The sequence below is a fragment of the Pteronotus mesoamericanus genome, unplaced genomic scaffold (assembly GCF_021234165.1).
Source record: "Pteronotus mesoamericanus isolate MK-2021 breed Mesoamerican mustached bat unplaced genomic scaffold, CSHL_Meso_final contig_27, whole genome shotgun sequence".
In the NCBI taxonomy this organism is placed as follows: domain Eukaryota; kingdom Metazoa; phylum Chordata; class Mammalia; order Chiroptera; family Mormoopidae; genus Pteronotus; species Pteronotus mesoamericanus.
In genome coordinates, this window is record NW_026555115.1 from 12,994,582 (window position 1) to 13,020,945 (window position 26,364).

The window sequence follows — 26,364 nt, forward strand, 5'->3', positions numbered from 1 at the left end:
CTAGACTCTATGATGCTTTGACTACATTTATGGATTGAGAGATTAGAACTGAGAAAATCAGTGTACCCTTTATGATCTAGGTGACCCAACAGAAATGAGAGTTTACCTCTCCCAGTGCTCAGCTGACTCTTGTCTATGGTGAGCCTCTTTGTACTCTTACTATCTATTTGTTACAATTTCACAGCCAGTGCCCATACTCAGTGATAATGAATAAATGTAATTATGTTGAGGAGATACGCAGAATCTCTAAACAGAGAGAAATTGAGAGAAACTAAATGATTGTTTAAGGACTCTCTAAGGTGATGGAATAATATGACTTGGGCATAGGCTATAGGTACTACAACACAGCACATGGGAAAACAAAAATGCTTATTTTACCTTTTTTGCAAAAGGGCCCTTCATATGGTGAACTGGTGCAATCACAGAAGTATCCGCTGCGCTTCTCCACACACTTGCCCCCATTGTGGCAGATGCTGCCATAACTGCTGCAATGGCCTGGGCATCCTGGCCGTACTCCAGATGTGACCTTAGCTCTCTCCTCCAAGTCCAGTTTCTGTCCATTCAAGTGTAAAGAGCGTATGCATCCTAGAAAACCTTTCTGTTTTGATGATGTTCCCCCTAAGTGGTGAAAAACACAAGGAAAAACATAAGGTATCAAAGGGTTCAATTTTTTTTAAGTTTAGTATTGGCTTTCATAACAGTTAACAATTGTTCTGATGTGATGCTGTGTTAGCCTTTTCCACTAGAGCTTCCATGGAGTGTTAGAAATTTAAAGAGCCTTGAAAAAGTGTATTCCTTTTAAGGCTAGAAGAAACACCCACCTCCCAATATACACTCAAAACAATTTTATAAGATATTATATTTCGTATGGAATCCTGTACTCTCCATACTTAAGGAAAAAACTTTAAGAACTTGTCATGTCCCTTGCAAATGAAATAAAATGTCTTTTTAGTATACAGCAGAAATCTAAAGTTGAATGTACAGAGTGAAATTGTGCCTCTGACAAAGTTAGAAGCAAGTTGTTAAGCTCATGAAGTTAGAGAATGCAAGGGACTTTGTAATGCTTATTTTGTTGGTGTAATCTGATGAAGTAGAACAAGGGCTGACTTTAGAAACAGACAAACATGGAGTCAAACTCCATGTTCCTAAATGATTAGCCATACTGACCACTGACTCATCAGAGCCTCAGCCACTTGATCTGTGAAATAAGAATAATTCTATTTCATGTGTTTACAGTAAAGTTTAGTTAAGATATAGTACATCCTCAATCACTGCTCTTTCCAATCCCTTCTCTTAAACCCTTGTAATCATATATCTATATATCTGTATCTATATCTATCTATACCATCTATATGTACATATCTATATCATCTATCTATATCTATATCTACCTATTCATCCAATATATTGCCCTCAAATTATTATGTGGAAGATAAATGTATTCTTCTGGATACAGAAAAGTATTGCTACACAACTTTCTGCTGAAGTCCCTATTGACAGTTTTAGAGACATCGGCAATGCTTGTTGCAAAATTATTCAAGAACAGGGTAGATTCAAAGACACCAGGTGTTTTGTTACTGTTAGAAATCCAGGATTCTACTAACCTAAATGTCTAATATCAGAAAATTGTGTATTTAGAAACAACAAGCCAGAAATTAAGCTAAATTCTATCAGAGGATATCTATTTTGTGTTGGGAATTCTGGAAGGTCCCAGAGAAGACACATGTTCAATGATGAGGAACTCAAGTTCTATTCCAAATGCAGTGCTTCAGGCTCAAATCCAAGCACATAGATAATGGATGACATTCAGGTCTTTTGCATCAATATGGTATATTAATGGAGAGTAGGGGAAGGTGTGTTGGAAAACAGAAAAGACTAGTAGCAACTTATTTTCTTTGTAAGTCACCTCTGTTTCCTGAGTTTAATTTATCTTTAGTCTCTTCTGTTGGAACTTTATTCAATCTTGGTATAGCAAATTACCAAAAAGAGATATCAATATGTTCCTACCAAGGTGGACACAGATATGAATTCCAAATGTGCTATCTCAGTCTGGGGATATAGATTTAAACAAGAAACAGAGCTGTGAGTTAAAGACATAAATACATAACATACATTTTTTTATGGCATCAGTCAGGCTGGCAAGGTAGAAAAGCAAATATTAGAAATGGGGATGGTGGCAACATAGGGTAGAAGTAGGGAGAATTCTGCCTTCCCTGAATCTCATCAGACCTGTAAATACATGTGTGACAGTGACTGTCTGTATCTAAAAACACAATGTTCCTAAAGGATTACTCTAGTCTCTTATCCTGAATTAATGGTAAAATTCCATTGTATTTTCAGTTCTGGTAAGTGATACACAAGCCAGCCAAGAGGTAAAAAACAAACAACATTCTTCTGCCTGTCTCAATTTTAGTGAGTGCATCTCCTTTTAAACACAAGAAAAATCCATTAAAAATACAAGCAGATAATAGAGGAAATGTCATTATTTTGTTCCTAGAGATCGTATAGAATAAAAGGAGAGGATTTATGCAGTCAGATATTTTGTTTTATTTTTCCCTCATTTTGTTGTTACTCCCTGTGGTGGATTTAAATAACTCTTCATATGTCTTCTCAGTGGCATTTTTATTCTAGCAGAAGTCGAGAATGCAGGATCTATTGCACATTATTTTTGCATGTGACTCAGTCAACGAATTTATAAACAGGAAGAGTGGCTGGGGTGGTTTTCCTGATGGGAATGTGGTCCTTGAAGTTTGAGACATAACACAGTGAGAATGACCGAAAAGAAGGGCAATCGGTACAATTCCAGATGCTGATACAATACAATGACACATTTATGTCTATGACCTAAATGTCAAATTAACTAAATTTCAGGTTTTACTTGAGGGCTCTTTAATCTTTGCAAGGGAAAAAAAAAACAAATAAAAATTAGAGGTTAGTCTCCTTTATTCTTTATGGAGAAGTAATAGAAGTAATGCAGAGGTGGACAAAAGTAGGTTTACAGTTGGTTGTATGGAAAATGACATAATAATTAATTAGTAATACAACAATGAACTCTTTTTTTATGTTCTCACAATTGCACACCTACTTTTGTTCACCCCTGTATGTAGACTCAGTATAGAATAATTCTCAAATGATGTTCCCCACTCACACACTTATCCCCTCCATTTCTGACATTATCTACTCTGTGTACAATGTGTGTTAGAGGTATGAATCTCTGTGAAACTTGAATACTGGGCAGATACGCAGCCACAGCTTTCCTTTCTCCTGCTTTCTCACAGCTCTTCCCCCACAACCAGCCCTGTGGATTTGCTCTTCCAGATATTTATGAATCCATTTGCTTTTTTCCACACCTTGAGCCACACAGCGCTTGAATTCTAGCAACAACCAACTGATGTTCCTGCTCTCAGTCCTGGCTTTTTGGATCTACTCACCACTTTGCAATCAGAGATATCAGCTATACACAAAAATATAATTCTTCCAGACCTGTTTTATACCCTCCAGGGAGTATTCGTATGTGGAAAAATAAGCCCAAATCCTTAGCACAGCTGATATACCATGAAAGATCTCATCTCCACTTATTTCTTCATTTTCCTGTTCTGACTTCAGAGTATCATTCATCTGAATTGCTAATGGCTCCCCAACACCCATGGTGTGTCTTTGTGTTTATGTCATATGGTACCTTCCTCTATGTACTCCACAGTTCCCCTCCTTCATCTTTACAATCACAAACATATACTCCTATACTCATATGCATCCATTCTTTAGTTCACATATTCTTTGCTCACCCAGTATTTATTTTAACTTTGTCAATTTTTTTGTAAAACAGAAACTATTTTTTAAAATTCTAATAAGTATTCCATTAAAGAATTAGAAGATCTGTTAACAAGGAACCTGTTTCCTTCATGACAAAACTCAGCTGCCATAAGAGATGACATGCATGTACTCTCCACTGACCACATTCCTACCAGAATCACCTCTGTCATTCACATGGCCTTCCTGGCCCTGTGGATTTGTCTGCAACTAGTCTAGAGTTTATACAAGGTTGAAACAACAACAGAAATATAGCATTATCCTTAAAGTTGCTGAAAGTCATTTAACTGAGTCTCATACTTAATCAGCAAGCAGTCTGAGAATCAGAAAAATGCCTCTAATTCTAAAAAAAAAACATTTATACTATGTGCTAGAAACTTTGTAATTAACAAATTGAATACTCTATGATGAAAAAACAAATTATCCACATTATTCACATCACATAGTTGAAAAAACTTGGTGTCACAGACATTATTTTGACCAGAGTCAAGGATCAAGCATATTTTTTAAAGACTTTATTTATTTATTTTTAAAGAGAGGAGAAGGAAGAGGAGAAAGAGAGGGAGAGAAACATCAATGCGAGAGAGAAATATCAATTGTTTGCCTCTCTCATGCCCCCAGTTGGGGACCTGGCCTGCAACCGAATCATGTGCCCTGACAGGGAATCAAACCAGCAGCTGTTCAGTTTGCAGGATGATGCCCAACTGCCTAAGACACGCAAGTTAGGGCCAAACAGGTTTTTGTATAATAGAATCAGGAGTCATACTGAGATCTCTTAACCTTCAAAGCATGTATATCTTCACAGCCCTAAAATTCTCAATGAACTACTTGATTAGACAATTTGGATAAGTACTACAACTAAGTGATTATTCAACTTACTTTCCTTGGAGTCTTATATGGTTTCTTCTCCCAAGGGGCATATACATATGTATTTATCCTCTTGGCTTTCAAATCAATCTTTCTGACAACTTACACCATTAGTTAGCTGCTCTCACTAGAAGCTCCATTGGATGAAACTCTTCAGTTGGCTCTTGGTATTAAGCATGTTCATTATAATGTTACTTCCTTGGACTGAGAATGAATTCTTAAAAATGTGACTCATCATTTTCATCCTCTCTCAGAAAACTTCCATGTGTCCTCTGGGAAAATGTTCATTGCTTCCAGAGACACAACTCAATTCCCTATGCCCTTTTTGAGCACAAGTATAAGGGCCTCTATTCTCTTTTGTGTCCTAGCCACAGATGACATGATTTACCTGAAATAAGAATAATAATTTCCTTCCAGTGTGGAAGCAGGAGCAGCACTTTGGATCTCTGCACACTTATGATTTACGAAGTTAGTGTGGCATATTCTCCAAGGAATTGTAAGTTGGAAGTAACTTTATTTTGACACAGATAAAGGAACCAAGCTAAAAAGGGAGAACGTAAGTTCCATGAAAGTGCCTAACAAATAAAAATATTCAGTGTCTCTAAACTTCTAAATGATAGGGGCTGCTGTAGCTAAGTAGATCATGTTGTTGTTGTTGTTGTTTTGGCTTTTGCTCTTTTTTTTATTTTGAACCACTAAATTATAAAAATAGAAATATCACATCTTCAGTATTTTGAGCCACCTGATATTTCTAAATGGATGTATCACTGAACACTAAACAGCAAAATTCAAATCCATAGACTAAAACAACCTCCAACAGCATTTTACTTTTTCACATACATTGAGACAAATTCAATAAAGCTGATTAACATCTGAGATGGAATTTACTGGAGAGAAACATAAAAGCAGGTGCTCTTGCCACAACCAGCCTTGGCTCCACTTTGAGCAAGATATCACCTTTAGACTCATCCACATGCTCCTACAACTCAATGTCTTTGTGATCAGTTTAATTGAAATGTCTGGAAAAAAATATCTACCATGAAATACAGCTGCCTCTTTTTTCCTGTTGACTTTTAGAATGTTATCACAGATTTAGGACATATGATAATTCATAGGTACATGAAATTTTCATGAAAGCATCAAAAATTACTTCATTTTTATATATACATTTCAGCCTGAAAGATGCATAAGTACTGCCTGAAGATAAATTAAACTTTGGCATGAATATAATTTATAAAAATTTCAAACTACTTGAATTGATTTCACCAAAAAAAAAAATATCTTGATGGTTAACACACTTCTTCATTGAACTAAAATGTGATGTTTAAATACAATTAAAACAGCAATATAAACTTTAAAGTTATTTTAATAGTAAATCATATCATTTAAATAGGTTATTAATTAAGTATATGTCATAATCATAACATTTAGTCACTTATATCTTAGTTTCTGCTAGATATGAAAAACATGACAGATGAAGAAAGAATTATTCTTGTTGAGAAGAAAAAATATGATATATTCTCCTAAATTTTTTTTTTTTAGCTTGTGCACTTTTAGTGACTACTTTCTTCAGGGTTAAAAATTTTACAAACCCAAATTTAAAAGAAGCAGGTAAAAACACCAAGTGATTGCTGATGGAATTTTGTTACTAACAGGGAGTCTATGTAGTGTGAGAGTTGGTTAAAAGAAAGAAAATTAAATCTGGGGAGACTGGTAACTTTTGGAAACTAATTATATCATTGTTTTAAGTATCTGAACTTCACGTTTTATGTAAAAACAGCTTCTTCGCTTTGATAATATTACAATATCCCTAACATTTACAGCTCTATTTTGTACTTTAAAGCTTCACCTGCTCTGCTCAACATATTTATTAAAAATCCTCTCTAAATTATAGCTATAAGATTGACCTTTCTGACCTGGACTAATGTAGCTAAATTTTCTCCCTGATCTCTCTCTGTCTCTTTCTATCTGTCTGTCTGTCTGTCTGTCTGTCTGTCTCGTTCCCTCTTTATCACTACCCCTGCCATATATAACCTTGAGCTCTTTGAAAATAGTGTCATTGCACAATTCATCTGTCAGTTTCAACCATTCAACAAAGTGCCTGATGTATGTTAGGTTCTCAGTGACTATGAAATGAATAAAGGAATGACTCAGTGAATGGTGTCTGCACCTGTCCACTCCCCTATGACCAGCAGTGGCAGCTAGTTCAGATGAATAATTTGTCTAAAGCTTGACCTGAGTCTCTTGGAGAGCATGAGCAGAGGAGAGTCATTTGCTTTGGGGTCAGGACTGCTTTATGTGCAGAAGTAAGGCAGCCACCCAAGTAATATGATTTTAGGAAGTATCAAAGAAGCACCTAGGTTAAAAATCAATAGTTCCTTCCCTATTCATATTACTACACTTGATCTTAGCCAAAAGGCCAAGAAGCAATCATCATATTACTGATGACTCAAATCCATTTTAGATTGTGCAGCATATTTTATTACAATGTTATGAAAATTCCTAGGAGTTAGGTATCAGCTGAACGGAGAAAATGTAGCCCACTGACTTGAAGTCAGCACCGCCAAGGTATAAATAGCTGATGTATTCTTTTTCTAAGAGAATATTATGATTATAAAAATAAAAAATAATAGGAACCCCTGGATATGTACAAGGATAAAAGATTTTTTAAAAAGTCTAAGATCACCTCAAAATTTGCCAGTGGGTAGCACAATCTTTTATTGCTGTGGCTGATGAAGGAAACCAGAAAGAATTTTTAAAATAAAATTTACAATTATAAATGTTTTATGACATATTTTAGTCATTTCTTGGGTTTAAAATAAAAGCAATTTCCCTGAGACCTGGTCACAGAGTGGTTTTGCAGGGATTTTAGCATAAAATGTGCCTCAAGATGTCCCCTACCTACAAACAGCTGGCTGTTCAGCTGCAGTCGGAAATGGCCCTCCTCCGAAGTCTCCCTGCTCATCCTGGGGAGGCTGTCCACCTGGAGCGAAGTCACCTTGAGGTTCCTCTCGGCCCGAACGTAATGCCATTGGTTGTCATTCAGAATAGAAGGAGACTGGACTACGAGCTCTACAGGGCCATTCCCAACATCAATGGCAAAAGTGATCTCAGAAGGAGCTGAAACCAAAAAGGGAAATAGATAGAAAGATGAAAGGAGTTGTCAATGCATTTAGGGCACAAGCATATTGTGAATAAATAATATAAACAATCATAAGTCAAGAGCTAGTTAAAGAGGACTTCAGTAGAAACCCCTGAAGTATTAAAATTAACATTAATAGTAATATCTACCAAACACTAAACCTCAAGATTTTATTTTGGCCCCGTTGGTTCTGATTGTGAAAATTCAGCTAATAGCCTAGGGACCTGGGACAACAATGTTAATCTGATAAACATGTATTTGTGCCAAAGTTCTGGGTTTTCTGTGTCCATTCTAGCTTCTTGTCTTCCTAGATATGCATAGATACGGGGTTAGCTAGGTAGCTCCACTCTTTTACGGAAAAGACCCATTGGCCTGGAATTTCCAGTGCTCTTCTCCATGTCATTTTATTGATACATGTGATATAAGCATTTGCACTGTTACTAAGATTTAAAAAAGAGAAAGAGACTCAGAAAGTTTAAGTGTCTGTGCAAGTTTAAGTGTTAAGCTGCAAGTGGTGGTGTCTGGGATGGAACACCTGTGCCCCCCTCCCCTGACTCTGTCCTTCCATATCAACCTGCATATCATACAAACCAGGGGCGGCCAGTGAGCATTAGTAATACATATAATGGTATGATGATGAGGATAGTGGTGGTGACAGGGTGGCAGCAGTACTCATAGAGCCACTGAGAGAGAGAAAAGAAGAGAGAAACAGCCACAGCATAGTAGGTACAGTGAACTCTGTCAGACACTGTACTAAGCACTGACCGTATATTCTATCATTTGCATCCTCAAAACAACCATTTTAGAAAGGCTTTATTTTTATTTCCATTTTATAGGTAAAACAAATTTTCTTAGAAGTGTGAATAATTTTCTCAAAGTTTCTCAGATATTAAGCATAATCTGACTCCAAACTTAGAATTATTTTTTCTCAACTGAGTACATACACTTATATTTGCTATTATTACATAAAAAAAAATTCCAAATCTAAAGGAAGTAGAAAATTAAATTATAAATTGAGGTTAAGGAGAAGATAGCCCATTTCAGTAAATAAAACCTTCATATGTCAGACCTTCCTTTCTTTCTAGCACCTTGAGGTGGTTCCTTCTCCTTTACTCTTAAAACAGAACATGGGTATTTATTTGATAAAGTCATCAGCTGCAAAATCTGAATTATCAAAAGTCAAACACCACCCTTGACCACTCCCCCTTCAGCTTTAAACCCTAACAGAAAGCTTGTCTTGTATAAGAAGCCCCAGTCTGCAGAATTTCAAGTAACTGGGAACTTGAATTGTGTTGCATTCTGGCAAATGTGAGCCCTAAATTAGAGGAAAAGCAATAAGATAACGGTCTTAAAAATGAAATCTGAGAGTGTGGACTCTGGAGTCATCCAGACCTAAGGTAAGTTTTACACCTTGTTCTGTCTCAGTTTTCTCATTTTAAAATAGGAATAAAGAACAGTCCCTAATTTTCAGGTCATTTATAAATTAATCATGATGGATTTTATATTTTCATTAAATGTAATATCAATTGCATTTAAAACGCTTTTGTACAACTCAAAATACAGTACCAGAAAGTATAAATTGGACATTGAAATGTAATTAACAATAAATCATCGCTTATTATCATGTGATGATAAGCCCTGACATCAGCTGCTGAATCAAATGTCCTTGAAGCCTAATTTTTATTAAGTTTACATGGGATTATTAGTTGTCACTTAACTCCACACCTTCAGTTTCAGGCCAAATTAAGTACGAGGGATCTTACTTGACGCTAAAGCCACCATTTTCCTCCTGTTAAGGGTCTTGACTGCTGGAGTAAAAGGAGGTTGAAACCACTAATTAAAGAGATCTCTTTCCTTTATGAATTGTGTTTAATTGCAAAAGGAAGAGTTAGTGCTTGGTAATTTGCAGGAGAAGTGTACAGACACTGCAGCTATCTCCTCTGGTCAATGCTTTTTGCTCTTTTTTCTGAAGCTTTTTCAATTTCTGTTGGTAAGATATTACTTATGATTTTGAGGGTATATGATAAGATCATATTATTGAAATATGGTCAATTGCCTCAATCAAACTATAGAAAACATCAATTTAGACAAAGATTAATGAGACTCGTAATGACAACCATGAGTCTTCATGGTTATGGGTATAACGGGGGCAAGATGATGGGAACAATCCAGTCTGTGTGTAAGAAATAAGGGGGTACTCTCAGTGCAGCAAATCAGAAAACTAGCAAAGATTACTATGCACCAGTACATCTAAACATCAGTGACAACAGTCCTCTATCAATATTTTTTTGTCAAAGTTATAACAAATGCTGATGTTAGTATTAATTTTAATAGTGTACATGTAAGTTTCAAATGGGACTTTTTATTACTTGCCATTTAGAAAATATTATATTTTAGAGGGAAATTAATACAAAGAACTCCAGGTATGCTGCTGGCTCCTGAACATGCAGATATATAGGGTGGGGCAAAAGTAGGTTTATAGTAGCTTGTTTGGAAAATAATACAATAATTAATAAATAATAAAATAATAAATTCTGTATTTCACCTATCCACAACTGTAAACCTACTTTTGCCCCATCCTGTATTCATTTATTTTTAAAAGTGAGAACTCAAGTTCTGATTTTTCAATTTTATACTTACTGTGCTATCATTGTTTAACTCAAATCTGTTGAAACACATGAATATATAGTACCAGAGGGGTTGTGCTAAAATTGCATGCAAAGAGAGCTCAAGCAATTTCAAGTACTCAGAAACTCTTTAAGTTTTACCAAATAGAACAGCAATCTATGATGAATTTTCCAGTGAAAATATTTTAGTGGATTTTTTTTGTTACAGAGATATTTGAAAATTGTTATATTTGATTATGAATAATATCCATAGAAAGAATTGAATTTTTAAAATTTATTATAAAATGGAATTTTTATAAATCTGTACCAAACTTATCATTACATCGAAAACATTTCCTGCAATTTATACATCTATTTTTCAATGTAAAAATTAAATTTAAATTTATACAAAAATCCATTGATAAATATTAGAGAAAATAGGTGGGTAAATTTGATTATAGTCAATTAAACATGAACATGCAAAGAAAATCAATTTTGATGAAGTCATTCACAAATTTGTAGAAATAAAGTCTAAGAAATAGAAATTCTATAGAGAAAAGATGGTGGAGGAGTGAATGGAAGTCATGCTGACCTCCTCCCAAGACCAAACTGGAATTGTGACTCAATAGTGGAGAGATCACCTGGAAAACAATGGAACAATAGAGTGAGAGGAGCCTTGGATCCATGGACAGACAATGGAATCAACTTTCACACATCCTAACCCGTGAGAAGTGCAGTAGAGGCTTGAGAGGGTGGGCTGGGTGCCGATGGATACCAGCACCAAAGGGACATTGAAATGGCCAGTTGGATCCCCCTGAGAAGAACAGGATCTGAATCATAAACAGGGACCCCTAGACTATAGCAGCTGAAGCCAGGAAAATGCACAGACAAAATGTAACCCCAAAAAGCTTAGGGGCGCTCTCTGCCAGAGACAGGTGGCTGGGGATGCAGTGACATTTAAAGGGCCAACGCAAAAATTTGCAGTGGCAGCCACCTGCCTTGATCTCTGGGTAGAGGTGGCAGCAGAGTAGTCTGGTGCCTAAGGAAAGATTGGTGAGGAAAATTTTGTGAAGAGAACTGAGATGGTGGCCAGTGGAGCCCTGCTGATAACTCACCTCCAACTCTGCAGTTACCATCTCACTCAGGCATAAGGGAATTAATAAATCTGCTTTCTGCACACTCCACCCAGACCTTGTGTGCACATGGGTTGGGGTGCTGGGTGCAGAGTGGCCAGAAGATATAGAGGATCCCTGGCCAAACAGAAACAGAGTTGTCCGGAGACCTTTGAGGAGAGACTAGAGACTGAGGCATTGGGGAAAGAACTGGAGGATCAGCCAGAGGTTCCTGGAGCTAACTCCTTCCCCACTTTGTAGTCCCCATTTTGTGCAGGCAGGCCATGCCCTAAAGAAGCAGCAGCGGGAAAGGAAATAATAGATTTGCCTTCAGGACAGTCCAGGCCCGGCAGGAGTTGCGTGCTGGCCTTAGTGCTGAGTGCAGAGCAGCCTGCAGAGATAGTAGACCCCTGGTTAAAGGGGACACAGAGCTGCCTAGAGGCTCTTGAGGAGAGACTGGAGGCAGAGACGTTGGGGAGAGAACTAAGGGAGTAGCCAGCGGGTTATCCCAGCGCTGACTACTTCTCCACTTCATGTTCTCCATCTTGCTCAGGTGGACCACTCCCCTGAATGACAGCAGCCTATAAGAACACAATAGTCTGGCCATCAGGAGGCACTGCTCCACCCTGTGATACCTAAGCCTGACAGATGAGGGCAGAGCGACCAGATTGACAATTGCAGGAGATAGACACAAATAGTAGATTCCTGGAAGGCTCAAACAAACGGCCCACGTTCAGACAGGGTGACAACTGACATCATCAGAGGCAGACCCAGAAAGAAAATAATATAATAAATAAATAAATAAAAGACCCACCTACTACCATAGAAGTTTGATCCACAAAGTCAGGAAATCTAGGCACATCAATTGAAGCAGAAGCAAAAGAAAAGAAAAGAAAAGAAAAGAAAAGAAAAGAAAAGAAAAGAAAAGAAAAGAAAAGAAAAGACTCTCACAAATAACGGGAAGGAAAAGAAGTCCCCCCCCAAATGAAGGGAAAGGAGGAATCCCTACAAAGAGAACTAAATGAAATAGAGGCAAGTGAACTATCAGATATTGAATTCAAAACAATGGCTCTAAGGAAGCTCAATAAGCTCAGTCAGCTCAAAGAGAACTATGAGAAACTGCAGGGAAAGTATCAGGAAATTATGGCAAATTATATCAACCTGGAAAAGGACATAGACACTATCAAGAAGACACAAGAGGAAATGAAGAATACCATTTCTGAATTGAAGAACACAGTAAAAAAATTCTAAAGCAGACTAGATGAAGCAGAAGATCAAATCAGCAAGCTGAAGGACAAGGTAGAAAAAAGCTGCCAGAAAGAAAAAGAAATGGGAAAAAGATTCAAAAAGAATGAAGAGGCATTTAGGTAAATGCAGGACAACCTGAAACACAATAATGTCCGCATAATAGGGATACCAGAAGGAGAAGAAGAGGAGCAAGGGATGAAGAACCTGTTTGAAAAAGTAATGCTAGCCATCAGAGAAATGCAGATCAAAACCACAATAAGATACCATATTACATCAGTCAGAATGGCCATCATAAACATATCAACAAACAACAGGTGCTGGTGAAGCTGTGGAGAAAAGGGAACACTAGTACACTGTTGGTGGGAATGCAGACTGGTGCAGCCACTATGGAAAGCAGTGTGGAATTTCCTCAAAAAGCTGAAAATGGATCTGCCTTTGATCCAGCGATTCCCCTGCTGGGACTATACCCTAAGAATCCCAAAACACCAATTCAAAAGAACCTATGCACCCCAATGTTCATAACAGCACAATTTACAATAGCCAAGTGTTGGAAGCAACCTAAATGCCCATCAGTAGATGAATGGATCAAAAATTATGATACATTTACACAATGGAATACTATGCAGCAGAAAGAAAAAAAGAACTACTACACTTATGCTATGTGAAATAAGCCAGGGGGCGAAAGACAAATATCATATAATCTCACCTATAAGTGGAACCTAACCAACAAAACAAAGATGCAAAGAAAGTAAGAGCAGCAACACTAAAAGAAAAAAGAAACCAACAAGAGGGAAGGAGGGAGGGGTGGGCAGTGAAAAGGAAAGGCAGGGTCAAGTCAAGGAACATATAGCAAGGACTCATGGTCAAAGCGGAAGTGGGGAAGGATTGAGGGAGGGAGGGAACGGGGGAGAGGGGAAAGTGGTGGGGGGAAGGCAGAGACCTGTGTATTTGGAAAAATAATTTAAAAAATATGCTTTTATTTTGTCAAAGAAAAGAAATTTTATTGTTATTGTTACTGGACAAGCCAATATGTAGGTCTTATTTTTCCCTTTTATACAAAATAATTAATGTAATTGAAAAGTACTTAACTATTATATTGCTTTCTTTTTGTACTAGGATATTTTTATTGACATAAATATGTATTAAAGTTTAATAATAGGGCACCTTACCTTTTGCATTTGTTATTTTTCATTTAACTTATATATAGTAGATGGAATGTTAAAACATGATCCATTGTGGCATAAAATTCACTAGATACACCACGTTCATAATGAGATGGGAGAGAAACACTGGGGATTCTCGTTGGGTAGTGACTCATTTCTCGAGGTAGGAAGAAAGTGAGGATATTATCTTCAGAGCAAAAGTATAAGAAAGTGGATGCCAAATGTGGATAAAATGTGTAATAATAACACTTTAGTTTTCCACAGAAATTGTAATAAACACATTCTATGGTATGAAATCTTGAAGTCATATGTAAGAAATATCCATGGATCATCAGATAAAGGCCACTGCCATAGTATCCATGGAAATTTGGGGGACACACCATTTTGATGAGAGAATGACTAATTAAATACTGATAGGTAATAATAATACAAAAAGTATGGAAGAAACTTGAGATTGTCATTGCTAATTTTACAGATGTCCAGTGACATTATTTACAGTACAGATTGTCACTAGATGGAAAAGATAAAGACTGAAGTTTCTTCTGTTGACCCTTTATATTAATTCATAAATGAGGGAACTTACAGCTTATTTCAAGTCGGATGAAGTCTGTAATGCCAAGGTTTTCTAGGAAAACTCCAGATAAAGCCGTGGTTTTAAAAAAGAAGGAAATATCAGCACTGAATTCCGCATGGAAGGTAGGAAAGTGCAGGTAGGAGGCTTCTGTGTAAAATGAGACTGCATTCCAGAGGTGCCCTGCAAATAAGAAAATCTTTAAGCATGGTTTACTGTTTTGGAATGGGGTATAGAAAGCTGAAAACGTGGATAATAATTCTCAAGCCTGGGGGGAGCTGCATGGAAAGTGGTAAAGGAATAAAAACATCCTGTGCTTATGTAATGCAGAAAGAAAGCTGCTTTCCATTAGTACTCACGGTCACCATAGCAACGCAGGGGACCAATTCTCCAAGCAGCTTCTGAGTTTGATCTGTTGGTATCAGTGATAACTATCTGAGTTACAGGCAAGTGGTCTTTGAAGGAAAGAAAGCCAGTGTCATTTGTCCTGAAAAACATAAATTTAAGAAAAAAAGAGAAAAGGTGGATAACATAGGGACTCTTCACCAAGACTTCTCTTTATAGAAGTGATTTTTGTGGTTGCAGCAGGGTGGGGCAGGATGGAAGGTAACAGAGAGCCTTTCATCTCCTAAATGTGTCTGAAAAGCTGGAATGCCAATTGCAAAATCCATGGCCAGCTTCCAAAAACAAGGAGATTTTGCATCTTTCTTAAGTCCTTCAAAAAACACAGATATTTTTCAGATCTTCCTTCTGCTTGTTTTAGCTAAGACCACAGACCAGACCAGTGCAGCGCTGACATAAAGGAAATATTGCCTTTCTCTTCATAGCTCATCATAAAGAGACTGGCTATCTCAGGAATTCATTTGAAATAGGCATCATAAATCCCTCGTGAAATCACTGCAACCACTTGTTTTGCCCAACTGTCAACTGGTTTAATCACCTGCCAACTGTTTTAATCAGTTTAGGATAACCTTTTATCTCTCAGTAAAAGCAAGTTGTGTAGTTACTGCTTTGTTGTTCTTCATTTTGTTTTGTTTTTTAAAGGTGTTGGTAGTTAAGATCTCTGTCTTTACCTTTGTTAATTATGCAAGTGGGAAACTTGACTCATCAAACTTTGACAACCTTTTTTTAAGTCACAGGATTAAGTTATTGATTTTGTTTTTCTCTTTGTAAGGTGTGTTTTTGGACTGCTGATAAGAACATAACATTTAACTGAGAGTAAAAAAAATGTAGGTAATTGAATTAATAAATATTTTGAACCAGAAATAAACTAAAGGATACATTTATTTTTCCCACACAACACCTCTATGCAGTGGGTGCCATTATTTCCATTTACCAAGTAGGAACTGTGGCTCAGAGATTTTAGGAAAGTTGCCTAAGGTGGCATGACAGGAGGGGCAGGAGCATAGTCATTTATTTGATACCTATCCTATATCTAAATTTGACAAGTATTTCATAAATATATGTTAATCTGAGTGGAACTGAATCATATGAGGCATCTGACAAAAACATGCAAGTGGGCTTGACTTCCCATTAACACAGCCTCAGTTAAATGAAGGATGGGTCATCTTGCTGGTAACATGGGAGCTGGAAGGCAGAGCAACATGCTCCAATATTCAGGGCAAATTATATTGTGCAGCAACGTGATCACAAGAACGTAAAAGATCAGATTCATATTGGTTATTTCTCGATATTCACAAAGAAGTCAACAAACACTCACAATCAACATTATATTTCATTATAATTTACCTCTCTGAGTTTAGAGACAATAAAAATAATATTCCAGATTACTAATTGAGGAGACATGACAAGGACAAAACAGTGTAATAAAGTGCTTTATGGTTATAGTTTTGGAAACAGACAGATTTGTTCTGGAAAATCAGGTCCCCAGCCTCTGTCTGTGTTTGCTTGAGCAAACCACTTTATTTCTGAGACTCCCCAATGCCCTCAGTTTTAAAATGGAGATGAATTCTACATCAAAGAGTTATGGTGAAGATTAAATGGTCACTTAGCATGGTGTCTGATCTATGGGAAATGCTGAAAAATGGTAGTAATAACACTCACTTTAATTCTTAACTGAACTAAGAATTTTGTTTCTATTTGAAAGTACATCTCTAAATGTTAGTTAGAATAAATTTTGAGTCTTCACATAACAATGTCTTTTCAGGAAGAGATTTCAAAGCAAATTCCAAGTAGTCAAAGTGGTATAGAACAAAACCACATCCTCTTTCAATGTAGGTCTGTATTTCCATAAGATTCTTTTCTCTCCACTTTTATTTTTAGGATGAAATGGTATCTTGCCTCTCTGACACACTGTCATCTTGTCAACATCAATTTGATGTTCTTGTGTCAAAGTATTGGGATATCTAAATAGCACTCTAAAAATAAAAATATTTTCCAAATAAAAGAGAAAAATAATTTGTAGTAAGTTTGATGATAAAATACATATTACCAAAAATACTTTTCATCTAAAAGCTAAAATAAGTAAGTAAGTAAATAATTAAATAAATAAAACTGCTCCTTAAAGCTATTTAGTGGAATAGAAAGATACAAAGTCAAATGACAACAGAGTCCAGGAAAGGAGTAAAAATGAGTGAAGCTGGCTTTGTATTAGATGATAAATGGAACCTGACACACAGCTTCACTGTGAGGGGGGAAAACCAGAGAGAAAAAAAGAAGATAGAAAAACTGGAAGAAAGTAGGTGTTCTGTCTAAAGGAGGCAGTGATATCCATTAGTAAAATATAATTATGTTATTTATATGTAATAAGACCAATGGGCTAACTTGGAATATTAATGAAAAAACTCTATTTCTAAAACTTGGTAATGACTTTAAAATACAAAAAAAATGTCAACAGTGTGGTGGGACCCAACACTGCACTGGCCAATGAAATGCAGCTGATAAATATGTTCAATTGACAGTCAACCTATGCATCAAGGGGACTTTCAATATTTATTCATACTCCTAGGGTCACATTGAGAATTAGACAGAATTAAATTAAATCTGTGAGTGACAGATATGATTCAAACCTTTCAAAGCATTAATAGGTAGAATATCTGGAGGGTGGGTGGTAGTGGTGGATTTGATCCTTAAGAAAACAATACAAATTATAGTGGTACCTATTGTGAACAGGGAGTCCACAGCTGTACATATGGCTTTCTATCCATTATCTTGTTTTTCTTTCTCTTTTGTTTGAACTTGCTGTCTCAAGAGCAAACACTTTACAGACTTTATCTTCCTTTGGGATACACAAATCTCTCACTCAGGGTAAAGGGTACTGACATACTTGATAAGTACAAAAATGATTGTGTTGTAGTGGGAAAACATTTCCATTTGAATCAGATGGACATGGGTTTAATTTATGTACCTTAACACACATGTGATCTCAGTGAGGTCACTCTAGTCCTCAGTTTCCTTATCTCTTAAATGACATTAATAACATTAATTTGATATTGTGTAAATCAAATGTTTTTAAAAGAGTTAACACACAGACTATTACATAGTAGGGACTCAAATAGCTGTTGAAATTCCCAGTAAATTTTGAAATTAAAATGTGACTACAAAGACTTTTTAAAAGGAAAATAAGAAAGGGAGTGCTCCTGTTGATGAACAGTGAAGGAGGAGGCCAGCCACAGACTACAGCTTTTAGAGACTTTAAGGGCACAAAAAATGTGGATATCAAGAAACACACATGATATAATAGAAAATGTGAATTAAGAAAAAAAATTAAGAAAAACATTTTCAGGAGCAAAAGTATGGCACAGAATTAGTCCAGGTGGTCTCCTCTCAGTTTACTATCAGAATCTTGAGATTTTATCAAATTCAGAATTGCAGAGAACAACAGGATCCTCTGATTTCTTGCAGGCATATCCAACCTTCAGCACGTGGCCCAGGATGGCTTTGAATGAAGCCCAACATAAAATCTTAAATTTATTTAAAATATTATGAGGATTTTTTTGTGTGTGTGTGTGTGTGATTACGTGTCACAATGTATTTAATGTGTGGCCCAAGACAATTCTTCTCCTTCCAATGTGGCCCAGAGATGACAAAAGGTTGGACATCCCTGCTAGTGTATCAGAAAAGTATAGTGTAAAGGGACACGCTCCCATTTGCTTTCACTAACCAATTTTAGTTAACTGCTGCTTTGTAAGTTTTTTTAGATAAAGTCATTTGTGAGACAGTGCAAAAGTTGTTGTATGCTTGCTTCATTTCTTTCACTCTTCCCCACACTGCTCCCAGAAACATACTTACAAATGTAAACTAGAATTCATTCTTGGTAGCTTAAAACTTTGAAGAGGTCTCTATTTCTTACAGGTAGAATCTGAATTCCAAAATACTGAACATAATAGAGTGAACAATAAAATACTATTAACACCACAATTACCTTTTACAGGGAAAAATTTTTTTCTAAAGAAAATGGTCCATAAGTTAGAGGCACTGCTAGAATTAGGGGTCTCTATTTTTAGAAACTACTGATGGCTTTGGGATTCAACTGAGCACCTCAAGTGACTGAAACTGAGTATAGGAGTTGCCTGTGGCCTTTCCCTGGCCATGTGAACATCAAAATAGAGTTTTACACCTTATTTCATTTAATCCTTAGAACAACACTATGATGATGTTATAATCATTGCCTGCTTTGTACAGGAAAAAAAAATACTGAGGGTCAGAGAGGTGACTAAACTTCTCAGGGTGCATCATTTGCAAGTGAAGAAGCCAGAGTTTGAATGACAAAGGCTTCGCTGAAACCACCATACTCACCTCTTCTCCAGGCTTAGTTTCTCTCCCACACAGAAGGGCCTTCCCATGAATCTGAATGAAAGCTATCATTTACCACATTTAGTCTAGATTTTCTCAGGGAAGTTCTGGGGCAACAGAATAGGCCCTGAGTCCTTGAACTATCTTCCTGGTTCTCAGTCTGACCATCCCCATTCCATTCACACAAGCTTTCTTCACACAAGATACAATTCAATAGATAAGGGTTCAGTTCACTAATTTGCAATCATTTTCCAGGCATGTTCTTCTAGGTTACACAGGGTCACCTTGACAGGAGTTTTGATTGTTCACAAACTCTTTGGTTACACATATACAAGCATTCTCCTGGCTCATTTCTGTTGCAGACAGACCCATCCAGTACATGATTTTTGCTACTGAACTTTCAAAGGACAGGCCTGTTTTTGGGAGAGGGGCCTTCACTTTTCTTTCATCATTTCACCTAGAATTTATTGGCTGAATGATATATTTTACTGTTCTGGTATGCTATTTGATTATCTTATGTTATTGTATATATGTGTATATAAGTTTCTTAAAAATTAGTTAAACTTCTATAAATAAAAGTTGCTTTTTATAGTTTATTTAATAGAGTATACAAATAAAAAGATAATAGAAATGATGACTAACACATTTTTGAGGACCAAATATATGGTACATCTACCAGATACACGTTATTGCTAACTCAGCTAGTACTCCCCAAAGAATCTTTTTTAAATTAAATTTATCTTATTTTATTATTTTACTTTATTTTATTCTATTCTATTTTTCATAGAATAGAAACTTGAAGCTCAGAGTAGCTAAGTGATTTACAATCTATAGTTCGTAAGTGACAAATTCAGGATTTGACCATCCCATTACATAATAAAATATTATTTAGAAGTAAATCACATTTTACATCCAGAAAATGAGGTTGCTGCCACCAAAAGTAAGTGTGAGTTCCAAATGTGAATTCAATTGTGTAATTTCTAAATGTATTATACAAGCTATTTCATAATGTTTTCACTAAAATCCTATACGGAATATTTGCAAAGAAAACAGACTGTTTCTTCCTCTTTTCCTCCTACTCTTGCTCCTTTTCCTCTTCTTTCTCCTTCTTGATGATGAAAGTTCTATGCTATGAAAAAAATGCAGAGAACCGGGGATTGATTTGCAGTGAGCCCAGAGTGCAAGAGTGTTGCCATAGACCTAGGAAGCATCACCAGGCACATTAGAAATGAAACATGAAGAGAGAAAAACTGAGGGAAAATCATCACCCACATCACCGGGTTCTGTCCACACCTGGCCAAGGGTTCCAGCAAGTTCTGAGCAACAAGAGGTTGTGACTAATATCTTCCTTTTTGGCCCTGTTTTGCTTCTAGTGAGTTCTGCCTATCCCTGTGGGAGATCATTTCATCCCAGAGCCAGGGCAGCTAGTTCTGAATTGACTCCCTTGTGATCTGTAAAAAGTCCTAAGTCCCTTCAGCAATTTGGCCACTTCTATTAAAAGAAAAAAAGTGGATAATTTAATAGCTCTAAATAAGGAAACCGTACAATAGAAATGATGATCTTTAAAAGTGGAAAAAGTATACCTCAAGATTCAAAAATGTTCACTGTATTTTTTTGTAAATGGTGAAAAATCACAAATAAAAGGTTATTATAAAGGAATAGTAAAATATGTAATAGCACCCTCAGTCTATATCCTTAATTATTTCCTATCAGTATAAGGAATATTTCATAGCTATGTTTTGTTTTCTAAAAACAGGTCATAAATTGTTTATATTTGTTATTTTCCTAATAGATGATAGAATGGTGGCATCATTAAATATAAAACAAACAAGCAAACTCCTTAATGCTGCCCTTGGCAAAATATCAACTATTTTATAATATGATATGTTGGTTTTAAGTTATCAAACTCTGGATATAAGTCCCTATTCCCCATTTTTGGATTGTTTCTTCTTTTTCTTAACTGTATGATGCCTTTTATTCTCTGTTATCAGATACACCACCAACATTCTGCCTAAAAACAATCTGAAATCCAGCCATGAGATCATTAGTGTAAACAAGCTAGTATTACATTGCTTCAGGATATATACTTTAAGTGAAAATTTAATGAATAAAGCAGCAAAATGTAACTACCAAATAAAGGGTGCATTTGGCCAGGAAGGTACAATGGGGAGAAAAAAAAGTAACCTCATTTATTATTATTTTTTCATTAATTCATTCAACAGTTAGAGCATGAAAGACCTACCATGTACCAAGCATACTTTTCTCCAACAAAAGAAACTAGCCCTGGATATACTGTAAAGTGCATGTGGAAATCCAGGGACTAAGTTAGTAAATACCCATATAAATCCTTCATAATTTCTGCCTGCTTGGGGCAAAACTCAATAAGCGGTGGAATGATTCATGAACAGGTTTAAAAAATAATAAAATTCACAGGCAGAGTTTGAATAATACTGTTTTTTTTTTAATGAGATAGAGCCTTAGTGTGTCATGAGGAGATCCTTTCCTTTGTCTCAGGACTCAGGATTTCTACCCCATCTAGGATATTACCAAGTATGAGGCATCTTCACTGCACTGAGTCCAGAAATCTCAGGAGTGGTGGTCTTGAGGAAATCAATGGAAGTTTGAGAGATAGATCAATGAAGAGCCTATGTGAGGAAACAGCAAAGCCCTAATCCCCTCAGATATACCCAGGATCATCCTCCTAAGGGCAATTTTCTCATTAAATCCCATGGAGAAAGAATAAAGGACCTCTGTGGAGGTCAAGGTGCTGGGACTGAATTAGACATGTATTTGTTGATGATAAATGTGGAAGGCAGGTTTATTGAAAGAAAACTTAGAAAATTTAGGATAACTTCTAATTAATCTTTGATAGCCAGGAAAAAAAGTCATCTGCAGCAAAATATTTAAATCCTATACCAGAATTTAAAAGTTATACCATTTATCTTCCTATTTTATTCCATATCACTTTAGACAAAGGTACATGAAAAGCAAAAGGCAAAGAACTAAGCTACCAAAGTTTGAATAATTATGTCTGTGTATTCTTGTAAATAAATAAAAGTTTACATGTTAAGCAAGAGGGCTTCACTTTAGTACTATCTGGATATTCAGATGAGAAAACTCCTTATTTAGACCATGTGCCATCACCAAGAGGCATACTTTAGACCATCTACCTGTCCCCTCCAACTTGTCACCCCAAACAGTGGAATACCTTTTGTATCCCACTGCAACCATTTTCTGTATCTTTGTAAAACTATCCTCTGTATCTCTGTACAACAATATTTTGTATCCCTGTACAGCCATCCTCTATATCCCTGTACAAACATCTTCACACACCTGTACAACCATCCTCTGTATCCCTGTATTATTATTCATTATATCCATTCACAAACATCCATTGTATCCTTGTACATGAATGACTGATTTTCTGCTTTCCCCATAGTCCATCACTCTCCTGTACTATTTCTAGGTTCAATCTATCACCAGTTTTCTTTCCTACTCCAAGGAGTCCACCACTTTGAAGTAGCTGTATCAGAAATTACCCAATAGGGAGAATTATTGTAGGTTGAATCATTAAATTAAAGAGGTGTTCCTTTGCAAACAATCATTGATTATGACAGTGTTATTTATTATAATAGCAAAAAGAAAGACACAGGTTCCCGTGATGTGACTTGAGAGGTCCTGGGAGAGGTTTCTCTGGCATCCTTAATAGCCATTACTCAAAATCCCAACTTAGCAGCTCTTTTGATGTAGTCAGCAAGAAATCCTAGAATTAAGCTGGAACCAAACTTTACCATTTTAGTCATGTTACCTTAACCAAGCCACTTTTCATCTCAGGCCCTCAGTATTATTTTCTGGGGAAAAGGGATAATAAAGAAACCTTAAGAGTTGTTGGGGTTAATTTATGAGACATGAGATATATTAGGTTAAATGAGAACATTTCATTATATGATAGGTAACATTTTTATATAACAACATTATCTGGGACTTATAAGATATTAAACCTCTATGTATTGTATACATAAATGTATACATGTTAGATGTTAGACGTTATAGCAGCCCAAATTAGTTTTTGGACTAACTTTAACAAGAGCAGGGACTTGATAAAATTTTGCAAGGGAAATATATTTGAGATTTCTTGGGAGCAGAGAGAACACCTGTGATATTTAAAGGCGCATGATTATCTGAGACAAACATTTGAAATAAGTGGAAAACCAGCTTGACCACATGTTATCCAAGAATGAGGTTAAAAATGTTAATATGATTAATTGTTTCATAATTATGTAAGTTTTTATACTTTTCTTTCTGCAATAAATAAAAGAGTTGAATAGAGAAAAGAAAAATAAATGCATTTCCAGAGGCTCTGCTATGATTCATGTCTGAATGTATAGTCTATGTTTGTAATCCTTGTTACAAAGCCATTTCATTGTTATTTTACATACAAGAAGACCCATGATTTGGATTCAACTCTCTTCCCTGACTTCATCCCTTGTAAGTTCCCTAGATGAAAACTGTGCTAGAACCAAATCAATATGCTTGTGTTTTGGGAAAGTAATAATTTTTATATTATTTCATATTTCCCTGTCTGAACACATGGAATTTCCACCTACCTTTACTAAACTAACTTTAATCAACTTCTGGTCCTTCAAAACTAAACTACCACTTTTCCTTGATTATCTCAGACTATATTTACCACATGTATAGGCACAGCTGTGCTTTTTTTTTTATTACCAAATTGATCACACTGGTCCATTTATTGCTAACGGACTAGCTTTGTATTTTCTTCTATGCAACAAGTTCCTCAAGGGCAGAGATAATAATTGCTGAATTTTTTAGCACAGAAAACTTCTTAAACTGTCTCAAAGTAGGCACTCAGTAAACATGTGACATACAATTACTTTTGTAACAAGTTATTTTCCAGATTCATTTATGACAGACAGTGATTTGTCTGAGGACAATGAATAAAAGCCAGAGGAGTTAAATCAGAATCTTGGCCTCTGTCTCTTCATCACAATGATAAAATGAGCTTCCAGATCTCACCTACATGTTGCCCTGAGATGCTAATGTTTCCTCTGGGATCCCATGGGAGGAATAGGCATATTTACAAATAGAACTTCTCTTAGCCCCTTGGTAGCTTAGTTGATGACCAAAACCTATGTCTAAAACTAAATGCTGATGCCCTACCAGAGATTATGTGCCATACAAAGTGGCAAATAATGGGGCTTTTTCCATGGCTTTAAAGGAAATGGAAAGGACTATAAATATACAATAACCTGTGTGTAAATAGAGGTATTGATCGACCCAGAATTTGAGGAAAAGACATTGTGAACAGTTCTTCTGGGCACAGCCTAGATGATGAAGTTCAGTCAGCGTATGAAGTGTTCAAAGCATATTAAACTAGTGAGAAAGTCAAAGTAGGAGCCTGTAATCTGAGTAAAGTTGATGATCAGTGGAAAGTCCTAGAGAAGAGAGAGTGGGGGCACTTCAACATGATGGTCTAACCTTCCAATTTCAAGTGAAGTGGTATCATTCTCCACCACAGCCTCTCAGTGTTTAATAAATTAAGCTCAGCTCTGGTCAGTTGTTCACTAGGAAGGGAACACACAAAGGCAGTATGGAAAGGACTATATCAGTATTAAAAGGCTTCACCATAGGAAATGAAAGAGTGATTAAAGTTCAAGAATTCAGCCAAAAATGGAATGAGAGTTGAAGGTAATTAGAACACTTCCCCTTCTCAATAATTCTTTATATTCTACTTCCCATATCAACTTCTCTGGTAATACACAATAAAATAAAGGTGTTTCTATTCAAGGATATATGTACACCTATGAATTTCCAATGTTATCTATACTGAATGAGAATTAAAGAATAAAAAGTTGAGTGAATTTAAGCTACAGGATGCAGAGAATTTTGAACACGTTTTCTTGACAGCACGGCCATGTAACTCTTCCACTCAAAGCTCTCAAGTTTGCAGATGCCATTTTGTAATAATTTCTCCTCAAAGTTCTTCTAAATTCATCTATTCAGCTAACTACCACTGAGTTCCACAGTATGGGAATAGGTCTGGAGGGGCAAAGTATTAATAAAGACATGAGTAATAGCTTATTTGCAGTCATCCATGATGCTGTGATAGAAGTCAATGCAGGGTAAAGTGAGGGCTAAAAGAATGAAGAAGTCCATCCTACCTCCTGTCAACTTCACATGAATTAACCCATGTCAAGATTTCTAGATTTGGAGAAGGCATCCAGGTATCTTGTCTTGGAGCCCAAGCAGCCCTACAGGATTCTGAAGAGGCGGTTCATCTAGTAGAACTTAATGAAACTAAGTGTTTGGTCCTTTCCTTGCAGCTGAGGTTTTGACTGGATATTAAATTTCATTTTAAATAGTCCCTATTATTTAACAGTGGAGGAAAAACACTTAAAATAAATTCAACTGGGATGAAAGCACTTTTATATAGGAATTCCTAATTATATTGAGCAACACTTGATGAAACAAGTAAAATTCAAAGCCCAAACCAAAGAATGCTTTAAATCCAGTCAAAGTTTAAGTGGGTTTGGAAGTGGTCTATGTATATTTTTGTAATCAATACAGTGAAAAACAAGCAGTTCATCTGGAAGACAAAGGAATTATGGACATGGCAGCTAAAAACTAATCTGTATCTGACGAAAGTAACTTGGTAGGACAGAGTAACAGATACTCTGGCCTCAACTAGCTGTACCTGTGTACAAATTCTGAATCTGCCCTTCAGTATGACCTTGGGAACATTATTTAACTTCTCTGCAATCCTCATTCTTCAACACTAAGATGCATAATGAGAAAATTATAAGGAATTAGTAGGTTGTTGTGGGATTAAATGCATGCTTAATAAACATCAATTTTATTTGCTATGTTTTTATTGGCAGTGATAGTTTTGGCTGGTGACTAAAACAGTGCAGAAATGGGAGAATGAAAAAACGGTCTGTGTAATGACATATTCTTATTTTTTTCACTCTCTCTCTCAAAACCTATATTCTATGCTTTATAGAAACTGACTAAATCACTAAGCTAAATGTTAAATTTCATTATTTTGTTTAAAATAGAATGTTCAGAATAT

The 26,364-nt window shown here is 36.1% G+C and overlaps 1 protein-coding gene across 2 annotated transcripts in view; it reads right to left on the minus strand.

The window, feature by feature from the left end:
* Positions 1-26,364, minus strand: part of CNTNAP5 (contactin associated protein family member 5) — a 1,056,232-nt gene that overhangs the window by 171,599 nt on the left and 858,269 nt on the right. For both annotated transcript variants that reach the window (XM_054575031.1, XM_054575030.1), the window contains exons 15-18: positions 14,879-15,006; positions 14,532-14,702; positions 7,579-7,797; positions 379-618 (exon numbers count right to left, since the gene is read on the minus strand). In XM_054575031.1, the coding sequence (XP_054431006.1) occupies positions 379-618; positions 7,579-7,797; positions 14,532-14,702; positions 14,879-15,006 (758 nt within the window). The remainder of the gene's footprint in view (positions 1-378; positions 619-7,578; positions 7,798-14,531; positions 14,703-14,878; positions 15,007-26,364) is intronic.